Source organism: Quercus suber, unplaced genomic scaffold (genome assembly GCF_002906115.3).
Source record: "Quercus suber isolate HL8 unplaced genomic scaffold, Cork oak 2.0 scaffold_16, whole genome shotgun sequence".
Classification (NCBI taxonomy): Eukaryota; Viridiplantae; Streptophyta; class Magnoliopsida; order Fagales; family Fagaceae; genus Quercus; species Quercus suber.
The window spans coordinates 1,900,795-1,920,303 of record NW_027069481.1 but is presented as its reverse complement, the minus strand read 5'-3'; the positions used below and the strand labels follow the sequence as shown (position 1 = coordinate 1,920,303).

Sequence of the window (19,509 nt, the reverse complement as noted above, 5' to 3'; positions counted from 1 at the left end):
TAATCCAAGCAAATATTTTTGATAAAAACAAAAGACAACAAACAAAAACTCAAAATTTAGCTTCAGTAACCAATTGGGTATGTCAAAAAAAAAATATAGCTATACTTTCATTTTTCCTTTTTGTTAGGGGTAAAATTTTACATGAACTGAACTCTCATGATTTCTCTAATGACAAGCTTACCAATGTTTAGCGGATTACTCAGATGCAGGGCTTCAATTTTCCCAAACATACTACTCAATCAACTAGATACAGTCATGAGCTATCTCAAATCAGATCCAAACAAAGCAGGGGAGACAGAGAGATGAAGTGCAGAGCGTTAGAGAAAAATACATGGTTTGTTGTGGGCATGCGTCAATGTGGGCTGCGTCGATGTGGGAGGCGAGAGGCGAGATGTAAGTGCAGAACACAGTGACTCAGTGGGAGAAGTAAAGAAGAAGATGGGCTTCCATGGTGACTCAATGGGAGAAGTAAAGCAGAAGAGGATTTTTTGTTATGGAGACGTGGGTAGCAACAGTAGGCAACACTGGGTAGTGTCAGTGGGTGGGGTCCACCATTTTGGCAAAAAGTTGTAAAGATATGTGACTGAGTTATGAGTCCAAACAGGTGTTTTGCAATTTGAGTGAATGTGAGATTTGAGTAGGGAGTTATGAGTTTTGGGTTTGAGTTATGGGTTTTGAAAACTGAGTTATGAAAACTGAGCTATCTCTAAACCAAACGAGCACTTAAATATTTGAGTTTTTCAGTTTTTCTTGATTTTTGAAGATAATTGTTGCATGGTGAGCGGGATTCAAGAATTCAAAATTGAAAACACACCTACCTACCCATGTAATATTGAAATTTACTAGGTCTCTAATTAACGGTGAAAAGAAAATGATCTGAATGTGTGTGATAAGGAATGGTTAGAGGAATACCGGCAACTTGTAGACATTTGAAGATTTTAAAGGTGAATAATGAAAGCTATTGCAAGCAAGCGTGAAAGGGTACCACTACCACATATATAGATCAAGAAGATTAATACAAGAAACAACAACCTTGTTGATCAAAAAGGATAATTTATAGATCATTTAGAGTTGACGAAATTGACGAGTCCAAATCCTCTGTCTCATCAATTGTGCTCCACTTCATGCTCCACCAATAAAATTTGGACAACTAACCTTTTTCATTAAATGAGATATCTCATTAAATGAGACAACTAGCCTCTCTTATTAAAGTCAGAGTTATCTCATTTAATGAAACAGGCTAGTTGTCCAAGTTTTATTGGTGGAGCATGAAGTGGAGCACAATTGATGAGACAGAAGATTTGGACTCGAAATTGACCACATCAAGGAAATGATTTTAAAAAATATCATGCTTTTGGTTATATCTTTGGTGATTTTTTTTTGGCTAAAAATCTCTTCTTAAATATTTCGGTCATAAGGATTAGAGAGTGAGGGAGAAGGTTTCAATCATAGGGGAATTGGAAAAATGACCTCCCAATAAAAAGTTACAAAGTGACAAGCAAAAAATTGTCAATTTCTTCTAGTGAGTTTTGACATTGTTAAGTTATAGAGGAGGTGAATGTAATTTTTTTAGAAAAGTAAAATAGACAAGTGTAATGAGAGAGGTCTGTGCAATTTACCGCTTTCATGTGACATAATTTACATATATTATTTTTATATAAGTAAATGGCTTCATTTTATTATTGCCAAAGGTTCGATTGTAAATAAGGAAGAACAATCTTTTCTTTTGGCGTAATACCTCAAGAACTCCATTCCTTTTAGTTGGATACCTTGAGACCTCCATTCAAACAGTGCCTTCATAATTACGAAGAAATAAAAATATTTTTCTAAAAGAAGAAAAAAAATTATTGATATTTATACACACTGACTTCTATAGAACAATTCTTTCCATTATTATACAAAGTAACAACTTTCCATAGCTCTCTCTCTCTCTCTCTCTCTCTCAATTCTATAGTTACAGCAATAAAAAAGAGAGATTTGAATCATAGTTCTCCTAGTAAAGGAGAACAAGCTATGTCACAAAGTTACAAGACTCTTGATTATTTACAGGTAATGTTTGGCATTATTTTCATGAAATTTTAATAAAAATTACAAAAAAAGGGTATCATTCGAGCTCTACATTTGAGGTTTATGTGCGAATAATCTCCCTGCCAAAGCCAGATATAGCAAGCCTTTTTTTATTTTATTTCCACTCATAGCTTTAAAGGGTTACAGCAAGCCTTTTTTTGAATGTTATACCAAGAAAACATGTTCTTAAAAAAAATGGTAAATGTACCATTTCACCGTGTTGGCTATCATCTTTTTCCTTCAAATCTTCTATACCAAAAAAGTTGTGATTACAACCAACCATTTCACTCTGTTGGTTTCTTTGTGTTTTAGCTAAATTAACTTATTTATTAAACAAATATATACCCCACTTTTTCTATACCAATTTTGACATTCACTTAAATTAGCCTCAATATTATATCACTATTCCAAGTAAATATTATTTCCTTCCCATTTCCATCTTTTTATTCATTACATGTTTACAATCCTTAAACTCCAAACTCCTCATGAAACTAGATTATTTTATATAACAAAATCCCAACTCCCCATGAAACTGTCACCCAAATTAACAAAAATTTCTCAAACAATTGAAGGCCTAGACTGAAATAGCCTCCTGTACACCACGAAGTAGCATAAAATACTTTCGATGTTCGCACTCCGCCATAATAGTTACCATAGTATTGTCACTTTTGCAACCCTTTGTAGAGCCAACTTTGGAGAGGTTCTCTATGATTTTCAACGTTGGTCATGGTTCTCAAGAGATTAGTGAGATTTTGGGATCAAAGCTCCTAATGAACATCTTAAGACTATATTATATGGATTTATTCATGTAATTACTTGGTGTAGAATGAAATCAACTGCTTGAAAAGCTATAAATATCAACACTAGCCCAAAATAAAATATTAAGACTTATAAATTCCTAGTCATATTTATGATGTAAATCTCTCTCACTCTTTTGCTGCCCAGGATGCATTGGCTACCCTGATATAATTTCTTGCCCCACCTGATATTACCAAAAACATCATCCCACTCCGCATCTATACATAACTCCAGCCCCCCTCATCACGAGTTTCTGCATCAATGCAATGGAAAAAAAAAATCACACTACCAGAAGATAATTTTAATGAATGCCTCAGATTTCCATATTGTAACTCGCTCAAAATTATTGCTTCTTATTGAGAAAAAAATGTAGAATACACTGATACAATGAACAACATGACAAATTAATTTTGATTTTATTTTGTAAGAAAGAAAAAAAAATCATGACGCAAGATGCTTCAGCAGATAATGGCAGCGCCAACCATTCCATCATGTAATAACTACGAATCTCTTTATTGCTTGGAGGATACTTGGCTTGATTTTCTAATTCCCTGCTTCTTTACAAGCTCTAACTTCACAGTGCTTTTTAAGAGGGGTCCGACATTGACAGCTCTGCATACATATTAGCTATTGCTTTTGCAAAATACTCCTTTGCTTGAGGTCTCTTAACCTGGTGGAATACAAGAAAGCAGTCAGAGTCTCATTATTGATTAATACATGCAATAGTGCAATAGCTCTTAGGTTCTTGAAGCTGAACACTTACCTTAAAGGTAGGAGTAAGCAGACCATTCTCCAGCGTAAATGGTTCATGCACCAAAGTCACAGCTTTTGCAAATTCAAAACCTCTCAACTGCAAATCAAATTTATAAGTTATGAATAAAATTTGTCAGAAATCTCAGAAGGTGCAATCGGACAGCCAGAACAGCATAGTATTTGAGATAACTTGCCTGAGCTTCTCTCCCAATGGCATCCATGTCAGCCAAGACAGCAGCCCTTGCTCTGGGATCATTGCACAGTTGCCCTAAATCTTCATACTGCATTAACACATTGAGAATCACAAGTAAGATATGTACGGAATTTTAGAACTTTTTCCTTTTTTCCTATTACCCCATCCTCTTTTTCTCTTCTATAGACGAAACCCAAGTATTACTTTAAGACGAAAAAATGAGGGCAAATGCATATTCCTCCTAAGAAAATAATAAATCTTTCAACAGCAACAAAGAAAAAGAGTTCAGCCTTCATTCATTCTTGAAGGTTGTCCATTCCTCCCCTTTGAGCAAAACAAAGGTTAGACCGAAAATTTCTAACTGGACCTAGACTGGCTTCAGCTCAAGAATAGATAGGTAAATATCCTACCCAATCATGAGACTCTGAACTCAAATAAATCATTCTCAGCTGATAAATAAGAAATTATTAAAAGGATAACTGGACACACATAACCTACAGAACAGTTTTCCTGCACAGGTATGTTTATCAGTTACATGGTCCTTGACAAGGATAGATGAAGTGGACCATTGGAAATACAGGATACTGAACTGATAAAGATAACAAAACTAATAAATCTTTTCACTAACAAAATTTTATTTTCTGCCTTATTGCACCTATAAGATGTAGCACCAAGCTAGCATGCATCCCTATGCATTTGATTTATCCGACTACTTTTCACCTATTCAACATTCAAGCATACAGCTAGAAAAGATTTTTTTTTTTTTTTCACCATTTTTATTAGCATCAATATTTTCCTCATTGGCTATAACATTACAAGGCCAAGTGCACATCTCTGAATGCAACATGAAAACAGGTCATACTTTATGAAGTTCATTTGTCTGTAGTTAATCATTACTTTTCTGTCATATTAAAAACACTAAATCAACACCTTAATGCCTTCAGAAGCAGCCCATGCTTTTAAAACATCTTGGTCCACCGAGACAACAGCGACTAAAGAAGAATTCATGCTGTCACCTACCAACAGTAACAAATAATCAGTCAGCAACCCAAATGTGAGAGAGAGAGAGAGAGAGAGAGTATCCAGCAGTAGAACTCCATTTCCTCACCGTATATAAAGCACTGGGCAATGAATTTGCATTTTGCATATACATTCTCAATTTTCTCTGGAGCTATGTACTCTCCCTGTGCCAACTTGAAAATGTTCTTCTTTCTAATTTAATTGACAAAATTCAGTAAGCTTTCACATCGTCTAAAAATCATAAATAGTAGATTGCAATCACAAACTTTTCCTTTTATTGGTAAGTTGCACACACCCAATGGGCCTTGAACCTACAACCTCACCCTCCACCTAAAAATTATTGGGGGGGGAGGAGCCAGCTGAGCTAGAGCTCATTGGCTGTAATAACACCTAAAATTAACGTGGATCCTTATTCATATTTGAGCTCAGCAGAATGTATTTTCTGTACAATTCTGACTAGATATAAGAGGCAGGGCATAAAAATTAATACAACCATCTTGTCTTTAAAAAAAACCTTATGCACAAAACCTGAAGGCACTTCAATTGCTTCAGCAAAGACCAGTGCATGTTTCAAAGAAATAACATAAAAGACTCAAACTGGAGCATGAGCATTATTGCTCAAAATGAACAAAATTTTCATCGCTCAAATAAAGAGCCAACATAAATCTACAACACTAGTTTCATAAGTGATGTCTTGGCATTCTTTTTTTTTTTTACAAGCAATGAAGATTTTATTGATATCAAAAGAAGAGTCACCTAAGTATGCAGGGATTATACAACTAGGGAATCAACCACGCAAATTATATAGATCCATCAAATCAATAACAGACCATAAGGACTAACTATGCAAAATTGACATCTATCCATCAAAGTTCTAAAGAAAAATAAACTACACAGCTGCTTACAAAGGTTCTACCAGCCACTCAAATAATGACAAAAAACCATGCTTATAACGGACATTAAACGGTAAACTCAGATTTACTAATATCAAATCATCACAAACTCTTACCAGGCGTGAGCTTTCTGAATGGTAAAAAGCTAAGAGACCAAGATATTTGGGAAAAAAAAAAAACAAAAGTTTAAAAATAATATATTTATTAATCTTCTTAAAATGTAAGACCCAAAAAAGAATCGGCTGGTTGGCTCAGTGGCTTTAGAGGTAAGACACTTCCTTTTTTCCCTCCCCTTTTTTTGGGTAACTTCTGTTCTTACATTTGATTAAGTTTTGGATATTTCCTTGTTTTGAGGACTTTGTAAGTTCCGTTGGAATTTTTTTCAATTAGGTAATTTACAGTGAAAGTAAATTGCTAAAAGTTTCAATATAAAGATGATAATCGATCTATGAAACAATGTCATTGAGCATTACTTGGGAGATATTAAGTTATTTTTCTAGATAATTCGGTACATTTATGACAGACTAGACAAATTTCATATATTTATTAGGGTTTAGAAAAATAATACTTTCTCTTCAAAAATAAATTTTGTTGATAGTTTTGTGTTTGATGGGGCTTGGTTGAGGATCAGCCCATCACTCAACCCAATTGTGTCAGTTTAGGAAGGAAAAAAAAAAAAAAAAAAGAGGGGGGGAGGGGGGATGCCAACCTACCACCACTGGGTTTGTTGGCTGAAAATTGGTTTCATCGGTTATCGGTCAAATTTTTAATTGGTCACGGAGAGTTGTTGATGATGAAAAGATTGAAAGGTGAGCAAGGTCATTGGCTACCATCAGATCTCGATCTCCACAGCCATATCTTGACCTTGCCAAGGTCAGATTGGCCTCATATAGCCTTTCTCAAAGTGTCTCAGCTACAAATGGCGGTGGCTGTGGAGAGATAATAGGGGCCAAAGATCAGTCATGACATAAAATACAATGCCCATTGAAGGAGCGTTAGAAACAGACCAAATGTATTATATCAGCCTGGGTGGGTTGGGTTCATCGGTTGTTTGTTTAAACCTAATATATATGAATTACAACTAACTTTAAGATTAAAAATTTAAGATATGTATGTTTAAAATACAAAGCTTAAAAGGATGCAAACCTCGTTCTCAAAAAAATATAGTAGAAGGTCCACAAATGTATATTAAGCATACCTCACAATGACACATACATTAAACCCATCACAATTAGAAAGATGAGAAACATGTCACAGTATACTTGTTTGAGTAGAGAGAAATATTTAGGATGGTATGATTACCTATCAATAATTTTTAAACGACCTTCAGGTAACCACAACCCTATGTCTCCAGTATGAAACCACTCGTCTTCATCAACCACTTCTTTCCTGTCCAATTTGATAATATCATCAGATGTGTTCATATTTGATAGATTTTTATAACTTTGAAAAAAACCAGTAAACAGGTAAGCTTCATACGTCTGCACTTCATCTTTGAAATAACCTTTGAAAATAATGGGACCCCTAACACAGATTTCACCACGAGGATAGGGCTGGTCGTCAGATGTGTAGTTCATTTCTGGGACATCCACAAGCTTTATTTCTAAAAAAAGGAAAGATCAAATAAGATCATAGTCCAAAGTTAAATCAGAACATAAAACAAAGATAAAAAGGAAATCCTGCATCCAAGAGGCCCAATTGTTGTACATTCTTTTCAGCTGATAGGAATAAAAACAGTTCAAATATTCATTAAGTCATCATTCACCTCATTACAAAAATCCTATTGGCTTTAAATTATTTTCAAGTTTTCAAATGAAAGCTCTTCAATCTTCAGCATGTACATCCAATGACTGCTTAATATCACATCCTTACACAGATCTCCCCCTAGCTATGATAATTTAACTATACAAGTTGCCAACAAAGGTCAATTGCATATGCTGACGATAAAAAACGTACGGGGAAATAAGCGCAGGAAGATATACCAAGAAACATGAATATACATATAGGTCATATACAACAAAAACACTCCCACAATACCCACATGTACAGATCAAAAAAAAAAAAAACACTCCCACATGCACACACAGAGAAGACAGATCTATAGGTATCAAAATAAGTCATTGAACTGGTTCCACAAAATTAGCCTCTCATGTAATAACTATCACCATCTGGTATGATCTAATGCAATTACAAAAGTCAGCCTAGCTTAACCAAGTGAATCTCCGATATGCAAAAACCAATACCACATCCAACTCTCAATATAGCAAAGTTAAGGTTGCAAAAGCCTTAAGGCCCAAAACTTATGTTTGTACATATGTGTTCCATCCTTAACAAAGAACATAAACTAAGGACATCTTCAAATTATGAATATTTATGCATGCAGTTTTGTGCTAGGCTATTAGTTGGCAGGCTATCCATGAAAAGACAAAAAGTCAGCGCATGCTGATAAAATTTTGTGTAGAGTTACATGTTATATGGCATCAGCTTAATAGCAAAGCCAATAGGTGACGCCAAAAGATCAGAACATAAAATTATGTTAGACTCGCATCAATAACTCACCACAAGCTGGATTAGGAGAACCAACATGGCCGGATAAATTGTCACCCTCATCCATACCGCTTATGACACAAGAAGTTTCAGTCATGCCATATCCTTCAGATACTCGACAACCAAAGCAGCTGCGAAGTATTATCATATTATTCAGCCGGAAAAGAAGAGGGGAAAAAGAGCAAAAAACATGTATGTACTAGGCATTGCATATTCCTTGAAAAAGAAAAAAACTTACATCTTTAGAAAATCCATGACATCGGGAGACAAGGGTGAGGCACCTGATGTCATGAAACGAACTCGTCCTCCGAGCCTTTCCCTTATCTTATTGAAAACCAATTTGTCCCACATGGGAGATGCATTCTTTCCTGAAACAATCATCAATAGACACCAAAAGGGGAATAGTTACTTGGGAGTGTAAAAGAAAAAAAAGTTAAGAATAGAAGCCATGAGGTTCCTCCTCTAGTCCTCTGTGACTGACACCAAAGAATCTCATGAAAGTACAATGCAATTTACCCGTTTTTTTATTGCATAGAACACAATAATAGATTTGAAAAACTCCTACATTATATGTAGCAATTTTCGTTTCTTGAGTGAAAATTAATGTTCTAGTGCGTTATTCTATCACGTGAATTTACATGGCGGCAGCTAAAACTTGCTTCAGAGAAAGTCGTAGGATAAAGGAGCTACATGAGAATGGAGGAATGCCAAACACATTGTAGATATAGTTCAAATAATCAATTAAAAATAATTAAATAAATAAAAACCCATATCTTTTGATAAACGAATTCAAATTTTTCAACCAAAAGAAATATTTCTAGAGTCTGAAAACAAGAATGAAGTTTATGCTACAAAGATCATATTGATGATATATATTACCACTCAATATTGCTTGTTTCTTAGCATTGTAGGCGGCATTAAAGAGCCTCTCCCGTAGCCCACCGGATGTCTTCACAGCATTCAAAATACTGCACATCAAAGCATTCAACTGAATGAGTAAGTGAACATATTAGTTGATGTCAAATAAAAAATTTCAGAAGCAACAGACAATGATTGTACCCAGCATATATTCTATTATAAAGTCTAGGAACACTGCTGAAGATAGTAGGTCTTAGAGCAGCAACATCATCCATTAGTTTCATGTTATCCTGCATACAACAGTTTCAATAAAGAGAGAGAGAGAGATGGTTACAGCTCTTCACATAAGAATATATGTAAAGTCAGTCAAAAATCTAACATAGGTATCACCGAAAGGTCAGTCAATAGTTTGCCTTTACGGATTGGCTACTAAATTTAAATAGGATGATGATTTATATTTAAGCAATAACATTGCACATCAGCACAGTTACTAACAGCAAATTGTTTTTTCCAATAAAAGTTGATGACTGCAACAAAAAGTAACAAACAAAATCACAATTGTAACCGCTACAAGATAGACAAAAATTTTCTGAACCATAATGCATTACGCTTGATACAAAGCAATACATATTTGCTCATAAACAAAATTTTGGATTAGCTTATTGAATTTAAAGCAGCATATTACATTGATTATGGGCATATTTCAACTCCTTTAGCAAAATTAAGGACAAAAAAATTCAAACCATCTTGTCTTGGCAAGAAAAAAATCATCTTTTATGACTTCTAATACATGGGGGAAAGGGGGATAGGTTTCATACCCCCTGGTAAAATCCAACGGCAACTCCATTATATACTGTCGCGATCTGGTTAACTCGCTCATATATATGTGCCAAAGGAAGATATGATATGTAACTGGCCAACCAAAAAAAAAAAAGATACTTTCAGCAAACACTAAATAGTTATTTTAAATTTTAAACATTATTAAACAATAAGGATGTATATACCATGCAATGGACAAAACCACTGATACTCACACATCTGATGGGAAGAATTTGACAGAGAGGGAAGTCCCAGCAACATTTGCAATCAAATTTCCATGTGTCAAAATAGCTCCCTGACCAGATTTCATGAAAGGGAGAAAGGAAGTATTGAGGGAGTAACACTTATCATTAAATCATTTCTGCAATTACTCAATATATCAGAAAATTGAGCAATCATAGTACACTATACCTTTGGGGTCCCAGTTGTACCACTTGTGTAGCAAATGGTTGCAACATCATCAGGTTTTGGAGGGCAAAAAGGCTGAAGATTACTGCGGCCCTAAAATGAAACCATTTACATAATGAGGAAACAATTATAATATCTAGCACTCAAACAAAGCCAAGTAATCATGTAAAAATATCCTGATATAGTTATGCAAACAGAACTTGACAAAAATTCTCACGAACTTGTCATAATATAGAGAGACTCATTTATTACAATGTATGAGAGGATAGCCAATGAGATCAAATGGCACCCACTTCCCTTGTAACAACAAGGTGAAGAATGAGGTCTTAGGTTCAAGACTCATTATTACGTGTGTAAATTACTAATATAAAAAAAAAAAAAAAAAAAAAAACAAATATGGAGAATAAACCCATAAATACTGTAATAACTAATTAATTTGATCTTTGTACGAGTGGTTATCAGCCTCGGGGAAGTTTTCTTTCTCAAACTTATTGCAGTTTCTTGATAATTGTACTTTCAAAGCTTAGATGTAATATGCATCTAGTATACATCTTGTGTACTTGATGTTCATAATTTTCTAAAAAAACTTATTACTTATCCCAAAAGAAAAAACCAAAGCATTTAATCCCATCTATGTATCCCTCCTGTCATTCATTGAAGTTCTGCCCAAAACCTGAAAAAAAATTGTTGATAGCAAAGAACACAGTAATTAGTTAATTACCTGACTAAGCAGTTTTGAATATGTTACAACCTGAACTCCTGTTGTTGATGGAAGCGATGGAATTTGATCATCAATCCCTCCAACAACCTGTTTATTGAGAAATACAAATGAAATAACTAGAGCAAGGAAAAAAAAGTTGCAGAATCAGCGAATAAGGTGTATATTCATACCACAATCAGACGCACTGTTGGAATATCTGACAAGAAGCTCAACAACTGCAAATTCCAAGTGACATGACATGAAATATTGCAGAAGCAATTGAGAATCATAAATTGTACATGGAAAATAAGTTTTGTAAAAGTAGAATTTTCGTGAACCTTGATGGCCAAGAGATGCCAAAGAGTAAGTGCTTTAAATATCTTGGATTAATAATAATTCATAAGGATGAAAAGATTGAAGAGAATGCGAATCGTAGGATAAGAACAGTTTGGATGAAGTGGAGAAGCATATCAAGAATAGTGTGTGATCGTAGAACACCTTTTAAGTTAAATTAAAGACCAATCATGTCCTATGGTACTAAAATGTTGGGCTATTAAAGACCAAAAAATCACTGTATCTTAACTGAGAATGTTAAATGGAAAAATGTAAATACAAGCAAATATAATATTCAAAAGAATTTCACCTAAAGATAGACTCCTATTGATGAAACAATGAGGGAGATGCACTTAAAATGGTTTTTTCATGTGCAGAGGAAAGCAATGAATGCATCAACGAGGAAGAATGAGTTTATTCAAGTCATGGGAAAGAGAAGAAGGTAGAAGAAAACCTAAAATAACATTATTAGTCGTAAAAAACAGGACATGCCAATTAAAGAGGTGATGGAGAGTATGATTTTGCATTAGGATAGATTGGTATGAAAAGCAACCGGCCCTAGTTAGTTTATTGAGGATTTATAACTAGGCACAAAGTTTTGGGAATAAGGCTAACCTAGTTATTTTGGGCGATGATAACTAAATCCCATTCTAAAACGAATATGTTTGCAGGAGAAGTACTGATGCTGTTAAATTTAACCTCTCCCAAACTTTATATGGCATTGTTTATGTTAAAACACAGATGAAGTAGAATGTAAGTTTCACTCACAGAATTCAATGTCTGAGGTACACAAAATATAACTTGCACAGAAGCATGATTTACAATGAACTTGACAGCATCCGGACCTGAAAAGAACACAATAGTCTACATTAACATCTAAAGGCTAGGCCAAGCTGGCAAGATTCTATTAAGCTCTACTTAATAACCAGTGACAAACCAAGAGTGTCATATAAAGGAACTGATATGGAAGAATATGCAGAACAAGCATGATCAACAATAAGCCACTCAGGTCTGTTGATGAAGTATAACCCTATACAAGATCCCTGTAAAATGAAGCAACATAATTAGATGCAACAAGGTAAAAAAAGCAAAGGATTTACTATAAAATATGAAAATTTTCATGGGCAATCCAACCAAATTAAAATATAAACTTCAATGAAGCACAAAATTATTCAAAAATAGAATGTTTATCAAATATTCACCTTTGGTATCCCATGATAAATTAGGCCAGAACCTATTTCTGATCGAGCAGTAGCTGCTTCTCCATAAGTCATCCATTTGTACCTTGAAGGGTGAGAAATGAATGCAATGAATGAGGAGAAAATATCATCAAAAAAAAAAAAAAAATTGAATGAACACAATATTTGTAAAGTTGAAAACTTTTCGTAGCAATATTACAGGAAAAGATACATACTCCCCAACCGTTCCGTCAACCCGAATTCGTGTTCCCAGATATTTGTAATCTCGGAAAGTTTCAACAGCGTGCCTATGTTTTCAAAGAAGATAATCATTAAGCTAACATCTAAATGAAAGAAGACAGTGCTTATTACAGTTACAGTGAAAGTTTTTTTTTTTTTTTGATAAGTAACTTAAAAATTTATTGAAAAAACACAGCCCCATACATAGGGAATGTACGAAAGAGGCAAGAACATCAAGAAAACAAAGTACAATGATCAAGCAACCCAGAAAGGGAAATTCAAGAAAAAAAAGGTAAAACCAAACACCATTCGAGAAGAGTACAATGATGTGTTTGTTACGCAACAAATTGAGAAAAACAAAATAATTCAGGTAAAATTCTATTTGCTAACTGCTTGTTCATTAGGAACTTCTCAAAATCTTGGAGAAACAAGTTTCTAAGTTCAAAAAATAAAATGTTATCCCACATTTTGTTCTAGAATATATTATCCTATAACCACAAACCAAAGCTTTCAGGTTATTAAATAGAGGTATTAATGATCTCCTCATTAAAGTCTGAACCATTTAAGTAATTCATGCTGTGGTATTACCTGAAAATTGGGGCGAAGATTTTTTTTTTTGGGGGGAGGGGGGGGGGGGGGGGGGNAACTACTAGAGAGAAACTGTAAATTCCGCTGCATGTTCAAAGACAAGGTATTGGTTTCTTTAAGTTCTCCAAAAGTTAGCCATGAGAACATGGCTGCATGAGTGAGTGACATCTGTGTGCATGTCCACAAATTACGCGCGTGTGTGTGTGCGCACGTGCATTGGATCCACGTTTGCATCCTTAAACAATCAAGAAAAATTCCAAAAAAAAAAAAATTTGAAAATTTGATGTTTGATCTTATTATAGAACATTAGACCCTAGGAGAGTTGAGACGTTCCCTTGGAAAAGCATTCGGAAGCCTACAGTTTCAACAATAGTGGCATTCTTTCTTTCGGCTGCTTCTTTGGGAAAATTCTAACAATGGATAATTTGAGGAAGAGTGACATTTTTCTCATGAGTTGGTGTTTTATGTACAAGGGGCTGGGGAGACAGTGGATCATTTGTTGTTGCACTGCCCTACTGCCAAGGAGTGGTTTTTTGCACTTTTTGGGGTTTAATGGGTGATGTAATAGTGAGATTTGAAATCCCATCCTCATCGTTTGATGTGGTGCATTTGGAGGGAGAGAAATGCCAGAAACTTTGAAGGGCATGAGTTAACCTTAGATCTGAAATTGCATTTCTGAGGACTTTGTACGAGTGGTTATCAGCCTCGGGGAAGTTTTCTTTCTCAAACTTATTGCAGTTTCTTGATAATTGTACTTTCAAAGCTTAGATGTAATATGCATCTAGTATACATCTTGTGTACTTGATGTTCATAATTTTCTAAAAAAACTTATTACTTATCCCAAAAGAAAAAACCAAAGCATTTAATCCCATCTATGTATCCCTCCTGTCATTCATTGAAGTTCTGCCCAAAACCTGAAAAAAAATTGTTGATAGCAAAGAACACAGTAATTAGTTAATTACCTGACTAAGCAGTTTTGAATATGTTACAACCTGAACTCCTGTTGTTGATGGAAGCGATGGAATTTGATCATCAATCCCTCCAACAACCTGTTTATTGAGAAATACAAATGAAATAACTAGAGCAAGGAAAAAAAAGTTGCAGAATCAGCGAATAAGGTGTATATTCATACCACAATCAGACGCACTGTTGGAATATCTGACAAGAAGCTCAACAACTGCAAATTCCAAGTGACATGACATGAAATATTGCAGAAGCAATTGAGAATCATAAATTGTACATGGAAAATAAGTTTTGTAAAAGTAGAATTTTCGTGAACCTTGATGGCCAAGAGATGCCAAAGAGTAAGTGCTTTAAATATCTTGGATTAATAATAATTCATAAGGATGAAAAGATTGAAGAGAATGCGAATCGTAGGATAAGAACAGTTTGGATGAAGTGGAGAAGCATATCAAGAATAGTGTGTGATCGTAGAACACCTTTTAAGTTAAATTAAAGACCAATCATGTCCTATGGTACTAAAATGTTGGGCTATTAAAGACCAAAAAATCACTGTATCTTAACTGAGAATGTTAAATGGAAAAATGTAAATACAAGCAAATATAATATTCAAAAGAATTTCACCTAAAGATAGACTCCTATTGATGAAACAATGAGGGAGATGCACTTAAAATGGTTTTTTCATGTGCAGAGGAAAGCAATGAATGCATCAACGAGGAAGAATGAGTTTATTCAAGTCATGGGAAAGAGAAGAAGGTAGAAGAAAACCTAAAATAACATTATTAGTCGTAAAAAACAGGACATGCCAATTAAAGAGGTGATGGAGAGTATGATTTTGCATTAGGATAGATTGGTATGAAAAGCAACCGGCCCTAGTTAGTTTATTGAGGATTTATAACTAGGCACAAAGTTTTGGGAATAAGGCTAACCTAGTTATTTTGGGCGATGATAACTAAATCCCATTCTAAAACGAATATGTTTGCAGGAGAAGTACTGAGGGGGGGGGGGGGGGGGGGGGGGAGGATTGACAAATATAATTCGTTAAAAGTTTTCCAATCATAAAAAGCCAAGAGACTTGTAGTTCAAGTGGCATCTCCTGCTATCTCCAACAAAGACGTCCAGGATTCAAATCCCCTCATCCCATTATAACTATCAAAAAAAAAAATTTCTGTGAAACAAAACCAGCTTAAGGAGGAAATTATTGGGGATGCTCACACAAAATTATCGTGCAGTGTACCAATTTCAGGATGATCATGGAATCTACTCACAAGCTTCAAAGGAGAATGTGCTGATCTGCCCAACAAAAGGGGGGGAGCAGTTATTGGGCAATATAGGACAAAATGGAAACCTAGAGGAAGCAAATCCAAGAAAATGGAAAATTCCTACCTGTGCACATTCCACTTCCCTGTTTGCAATTTCTCTGGAAGCACAATGCTGTACCCGTGATCTGTTCAGTATTTTATGCCAGCAGTACTATATCAATAATTTAATAAAGGTGGAATATAAAGAAACATAATCACAAACAGCAAAATTGGATACATATTCTAATACTGTAAACTGAATTAACACCCAGAATATATATATGTCCAGCAGCAGACAGGCTAGAACTAAAATGATAAAGATGGTTGTCAAATAAATATCTGCTACGAAATCATGGCCTTTGTTAGAAAATGAAGAAGCTCTGATACTAGTTTATAGCGCAAAAGGTCCTCCAAAAGCACTCCCACGCAAAACTGATTGTTAAAACTATTATGAGCTTGAGAAAGATCTCACAAATAGAAAATAGGAACAAATAAAACTAACAAGAAAAATTTGATTCACTTATACACAAGAAAAGAACATTAACGATTTACATGATTCAATAGGGGTGGTGATGAGGACAATATTTCAGAAGGAATTTATTGAGATCACAAAATTGATACAGAGGCACTCCCATAAAACCCAAACACCAAATACACCCAAACAGCTCTCTCACAAAAATACAAAATTTAGGGCATAGGGTTTATTCCCTAACCGCACCACGCAGAAGAGAAAGCATTCTATCTAAAGCAATGAAAAAGAGATATATATGAGCCAGAGTCAGCAAAGTGGTATTATAATAACACTAATAAACGCTACTAATGTCTTGTTGTAGTGCCCAGAAAGAACTCAAGCCCAAAATAAGCAAACCAACTTTAATAGGAATCCAATTCAAGCTACTACATAACAAATCTATACCTTTGCTTGAATTGAATGACGTCTCACAATCAAAACTTCTACAGCGCTTTAGACTTCGTCTCCCATAACAAAATATTTTTGGTTCTTAGTCAAACACAAACAGATGGTTACTAACAGCCGCAGGCTGATCTATTGATCTTCTCCCTTTTTTTATCCAAAAACTATTGAAGTTTGCCTTCCAAAGCAATATCCAACTCTGGTTGGATCCCTATCAAAAAAAAAAAAAAAAAAAAAAAAAAACCTCTTGTTGGATCCAGACATCCATAACTTCGCATTGCCACATGCCAAAATTTTTCATTCCATCAAATTTCTATACCTCAAATTTGGCATCAAGGACCACAGTTTATAGCCAAACGTTTTGTAAAAGACTCACCTGACATCTTTCTTCCCAATACCATATCCATGAACCAATCAACAAAATTTAAGGCCTCCAAGCACTTGTACACTAGATTGATTGTGAACACTATTATGAGTATAAGATAGTTCTCACAAACAAATAATAGGAACAAATAAAACTAGAAAGAAAAATTAGACACGACTCTTTTAGGTGAGAGTGACAATCCTAGAGGCCTTAGTAAGATTATGAATTTTTAGAATTCCATCTTTAAAATCAATCTCATCTTTATTGGCAAGACTCCTTCAAAACTCTTTTAGGTGAGAGTGAGAATCCTAGAGGCCTTAGTAAGATTATGAATTTTTCCAATTCCATCTTTAAAATCAATCTCATCTTAAAAAACCTTGTCACAAACCCATTCCCATGCCTCACCTTTATAAACTTCTAACCGTTCTTGAAAACCTTTAAAATATCATTGTTGGGCAGGAATCTCGTAACCTTTTCTTAATTTAGTCCCTAAATCTGAAACTAACCTTCTAGACTGTAAACTGTTAAATTTGAAGGCATTAATCTTGAATACCATAGGTCATCTTGCTCACTTCTTATCCAACGCAAAAACCCTACTTCTAGTTTATTGATCTATTTGCTAAATATCTCTAGTAACCACCCAAACTTTTCCAGTATAATTAGCACATCATATGCAATGTATTTATTCCATCTGTCCCTTTCAATTCTCTTCTTCATCCTTGACTCAGTTCCAACAAAACCTAAAGTCCAAAATGTTCAACTACTCACGATCATCTAAACAAATTTCCCTAACAAGAAAAAGATGAAAGAGAGAACAAAACCCTTTTTTCCCCTGATTACTGAAAAGAAGAGACAAATAGAGCAACACTTCTTGGAAAGCATTCGGGTTAATTGGCCTACCAAATCTAGAAAGAACACTGGCAAATGAAAGTTAAATGCCTTTAAATTTAATTGGCCTACCAAATCTAGAAAGATGGTTATTCATTTAAAAACACAAAAACAAAAGATAAAGACTCCTAAGTCCTAACCACTATCTCAAAGCAATGATGACTAAACTTTTCACATATCTTCTTTCTCCTATGCAAAGTGACCATTCCCTTTTCAATCAAATTTCATTGGTTTCATATTTTTTGCTACCGTGCTTTGTGATCCTCTTATTAAGTTGAGACCATGACCAAAACTCCACAGAAATGCCTACTGGGCCCCAAGAAGAAATCCAGAGAAACATAATAATTAACTGAGCTCTAAAATTCACAGAATTTTATTCTTTTTTTTAATTCAAATAAAATTTTAAAAAATAAAACCAAACCGAGCACTGAAATTCACAGAATTTTATTCCTTTTTTTATTTTATAAAAATCCAAATAAAAATTTAAACATAAACCAAATCGAGCTCTGAAATTCACAGAATTTTTTTAAAAATCCAAATAAAAACTTAAAAATCAAACCCAAAAGTCCTCTTGAATTTACTAAATTCCTAAACCAACAAAATTGGAATAAAAACCCAATCAAACCCAGAATTCCCTCTTGAATTTACGTTTTTGGATACAAAATTGGAATAAAAACCAAATGACTAAAACCAAATCAAACCCAGAAGTCCCTCTTGAATTTACTTTGTTGGATACAAAATTGGAATAAAAACCAAATGATGCCATCTTTTTTAAACCGAAAATATGAAAATTTTCCGTTTGGGCCCCATAGAAACCACCATTCACAGAGAATCAATCACAATTGCAGCTTCAAAAAAGACACAACTAAAATCAATATTCCAAAAGGCCAATATACCAACCACTGTGCAAAAGGACACAGTACAATTAAATACACCACACTTTTTGTACTTCACCTACTTTTGCAGCATATTATAACACAAATTTAATAACCTAGTTCTTTTTTTGTACATCAAAAGCGAACGATCTTATTTTTATAATACTTTTTGTAATAAGCTTCAGCATATCAGAGAGAGAGAGTACCGATAAAAAACTCGCCGGCGGTGAGGTTCGGTCGGAGCTGAGGGAAAGAGTCACCGTCGACGGCGAGATGGCCGTGAATGGCTTTGAGACGACGCTGAGCTGCGATCGAATCCATTGCAAGCAAGCTATTCTTCGTAAGTTAAAGCCGGTGATTTTGATTTCAATGAAATCGGCACGTAACACTTCTTCTTCTTTTCTCTCTCTGTTTGTTTCTCGAGAATATGAAAGAGAAAATGAAAATGGGAGAGAGGGAGAGAGAAAGGTACGGCACGCTTTACAACGCAGATGATGATGATGATGATGATAATGATACGATGATGAATGAAGCTACTATATCAGCGTAACTTCCATGTTTGGTTTTTTTTTTTTTAATTAAATAATAATATGAATATATAGATCTCTGTATATCCTATACTGTGGATTTTGTGTTTGGATAATTCGGTAACTTGGCACTAAAATGGTAAATAATTCACGTTTTTACGTGCTAACATGCACTTTCCAAAACAATTGCTATAATTTTTATGAAGGTTGGCGATTCCTTTTTGTTGTGAAGATTTCATTGACCAGTTTTTTTTTTTTTTATATGAAACTGGGTTGTACTATTATA

The 19,509-nt window shown here is 34.5% G+C and overlaps 1 protein-coding gene across 1 annotated transcript; it reads right to left on the bottom strand.

Annotated features, from left to right (window-relative positions):
• Positions 1-3,191: 3,191 nt before the first annotated feature.
• On the bottom strand, positions 3,192-19,267 carry LOC112001623 (long chain acyl-CoA synthetase 6, peroxisomal). The gene is made up of 23 exons (XM_024033795.2): positions 18,903-19,267; positions 15,742-15,802; positions 15,571-15,648; positions 12,804-12,875; positions 12,592-12,673; positions 12,327-12,432; positions 12,158-12,234; positions 11,248-11,292; positions 11,078-11,164; positions 10,360-10,449; positions 10,164-10,243; positions 9,948-10,041; positions 9,331-9,419; positions 9,151-9,239; positions 8,510-8,639; positions 8,284-8,402; positions 7,204-7,327; positions 7,027-7,113; positions 4,920-5,023; positions 4,742-4,827; positions 3,813-3,899; positions 3,629-3,715; positions 3,192-3,535 (listed from the first exon to the last, which is right to left on the bottom strand). Exons 1-23 carry the CDS (start codon positions 19,015-19,017, stop codon positions 3,452-3,454), a joined length of 2,073 nt encoding a protein of 690 aa, XP_023889563.1. The 5' UTR covers positions 19,018-19,267; the 3' UTR covers positions 3,192-3,451.
• Positions 19,268-19,509: the final 242 nt, after the last annotated feature.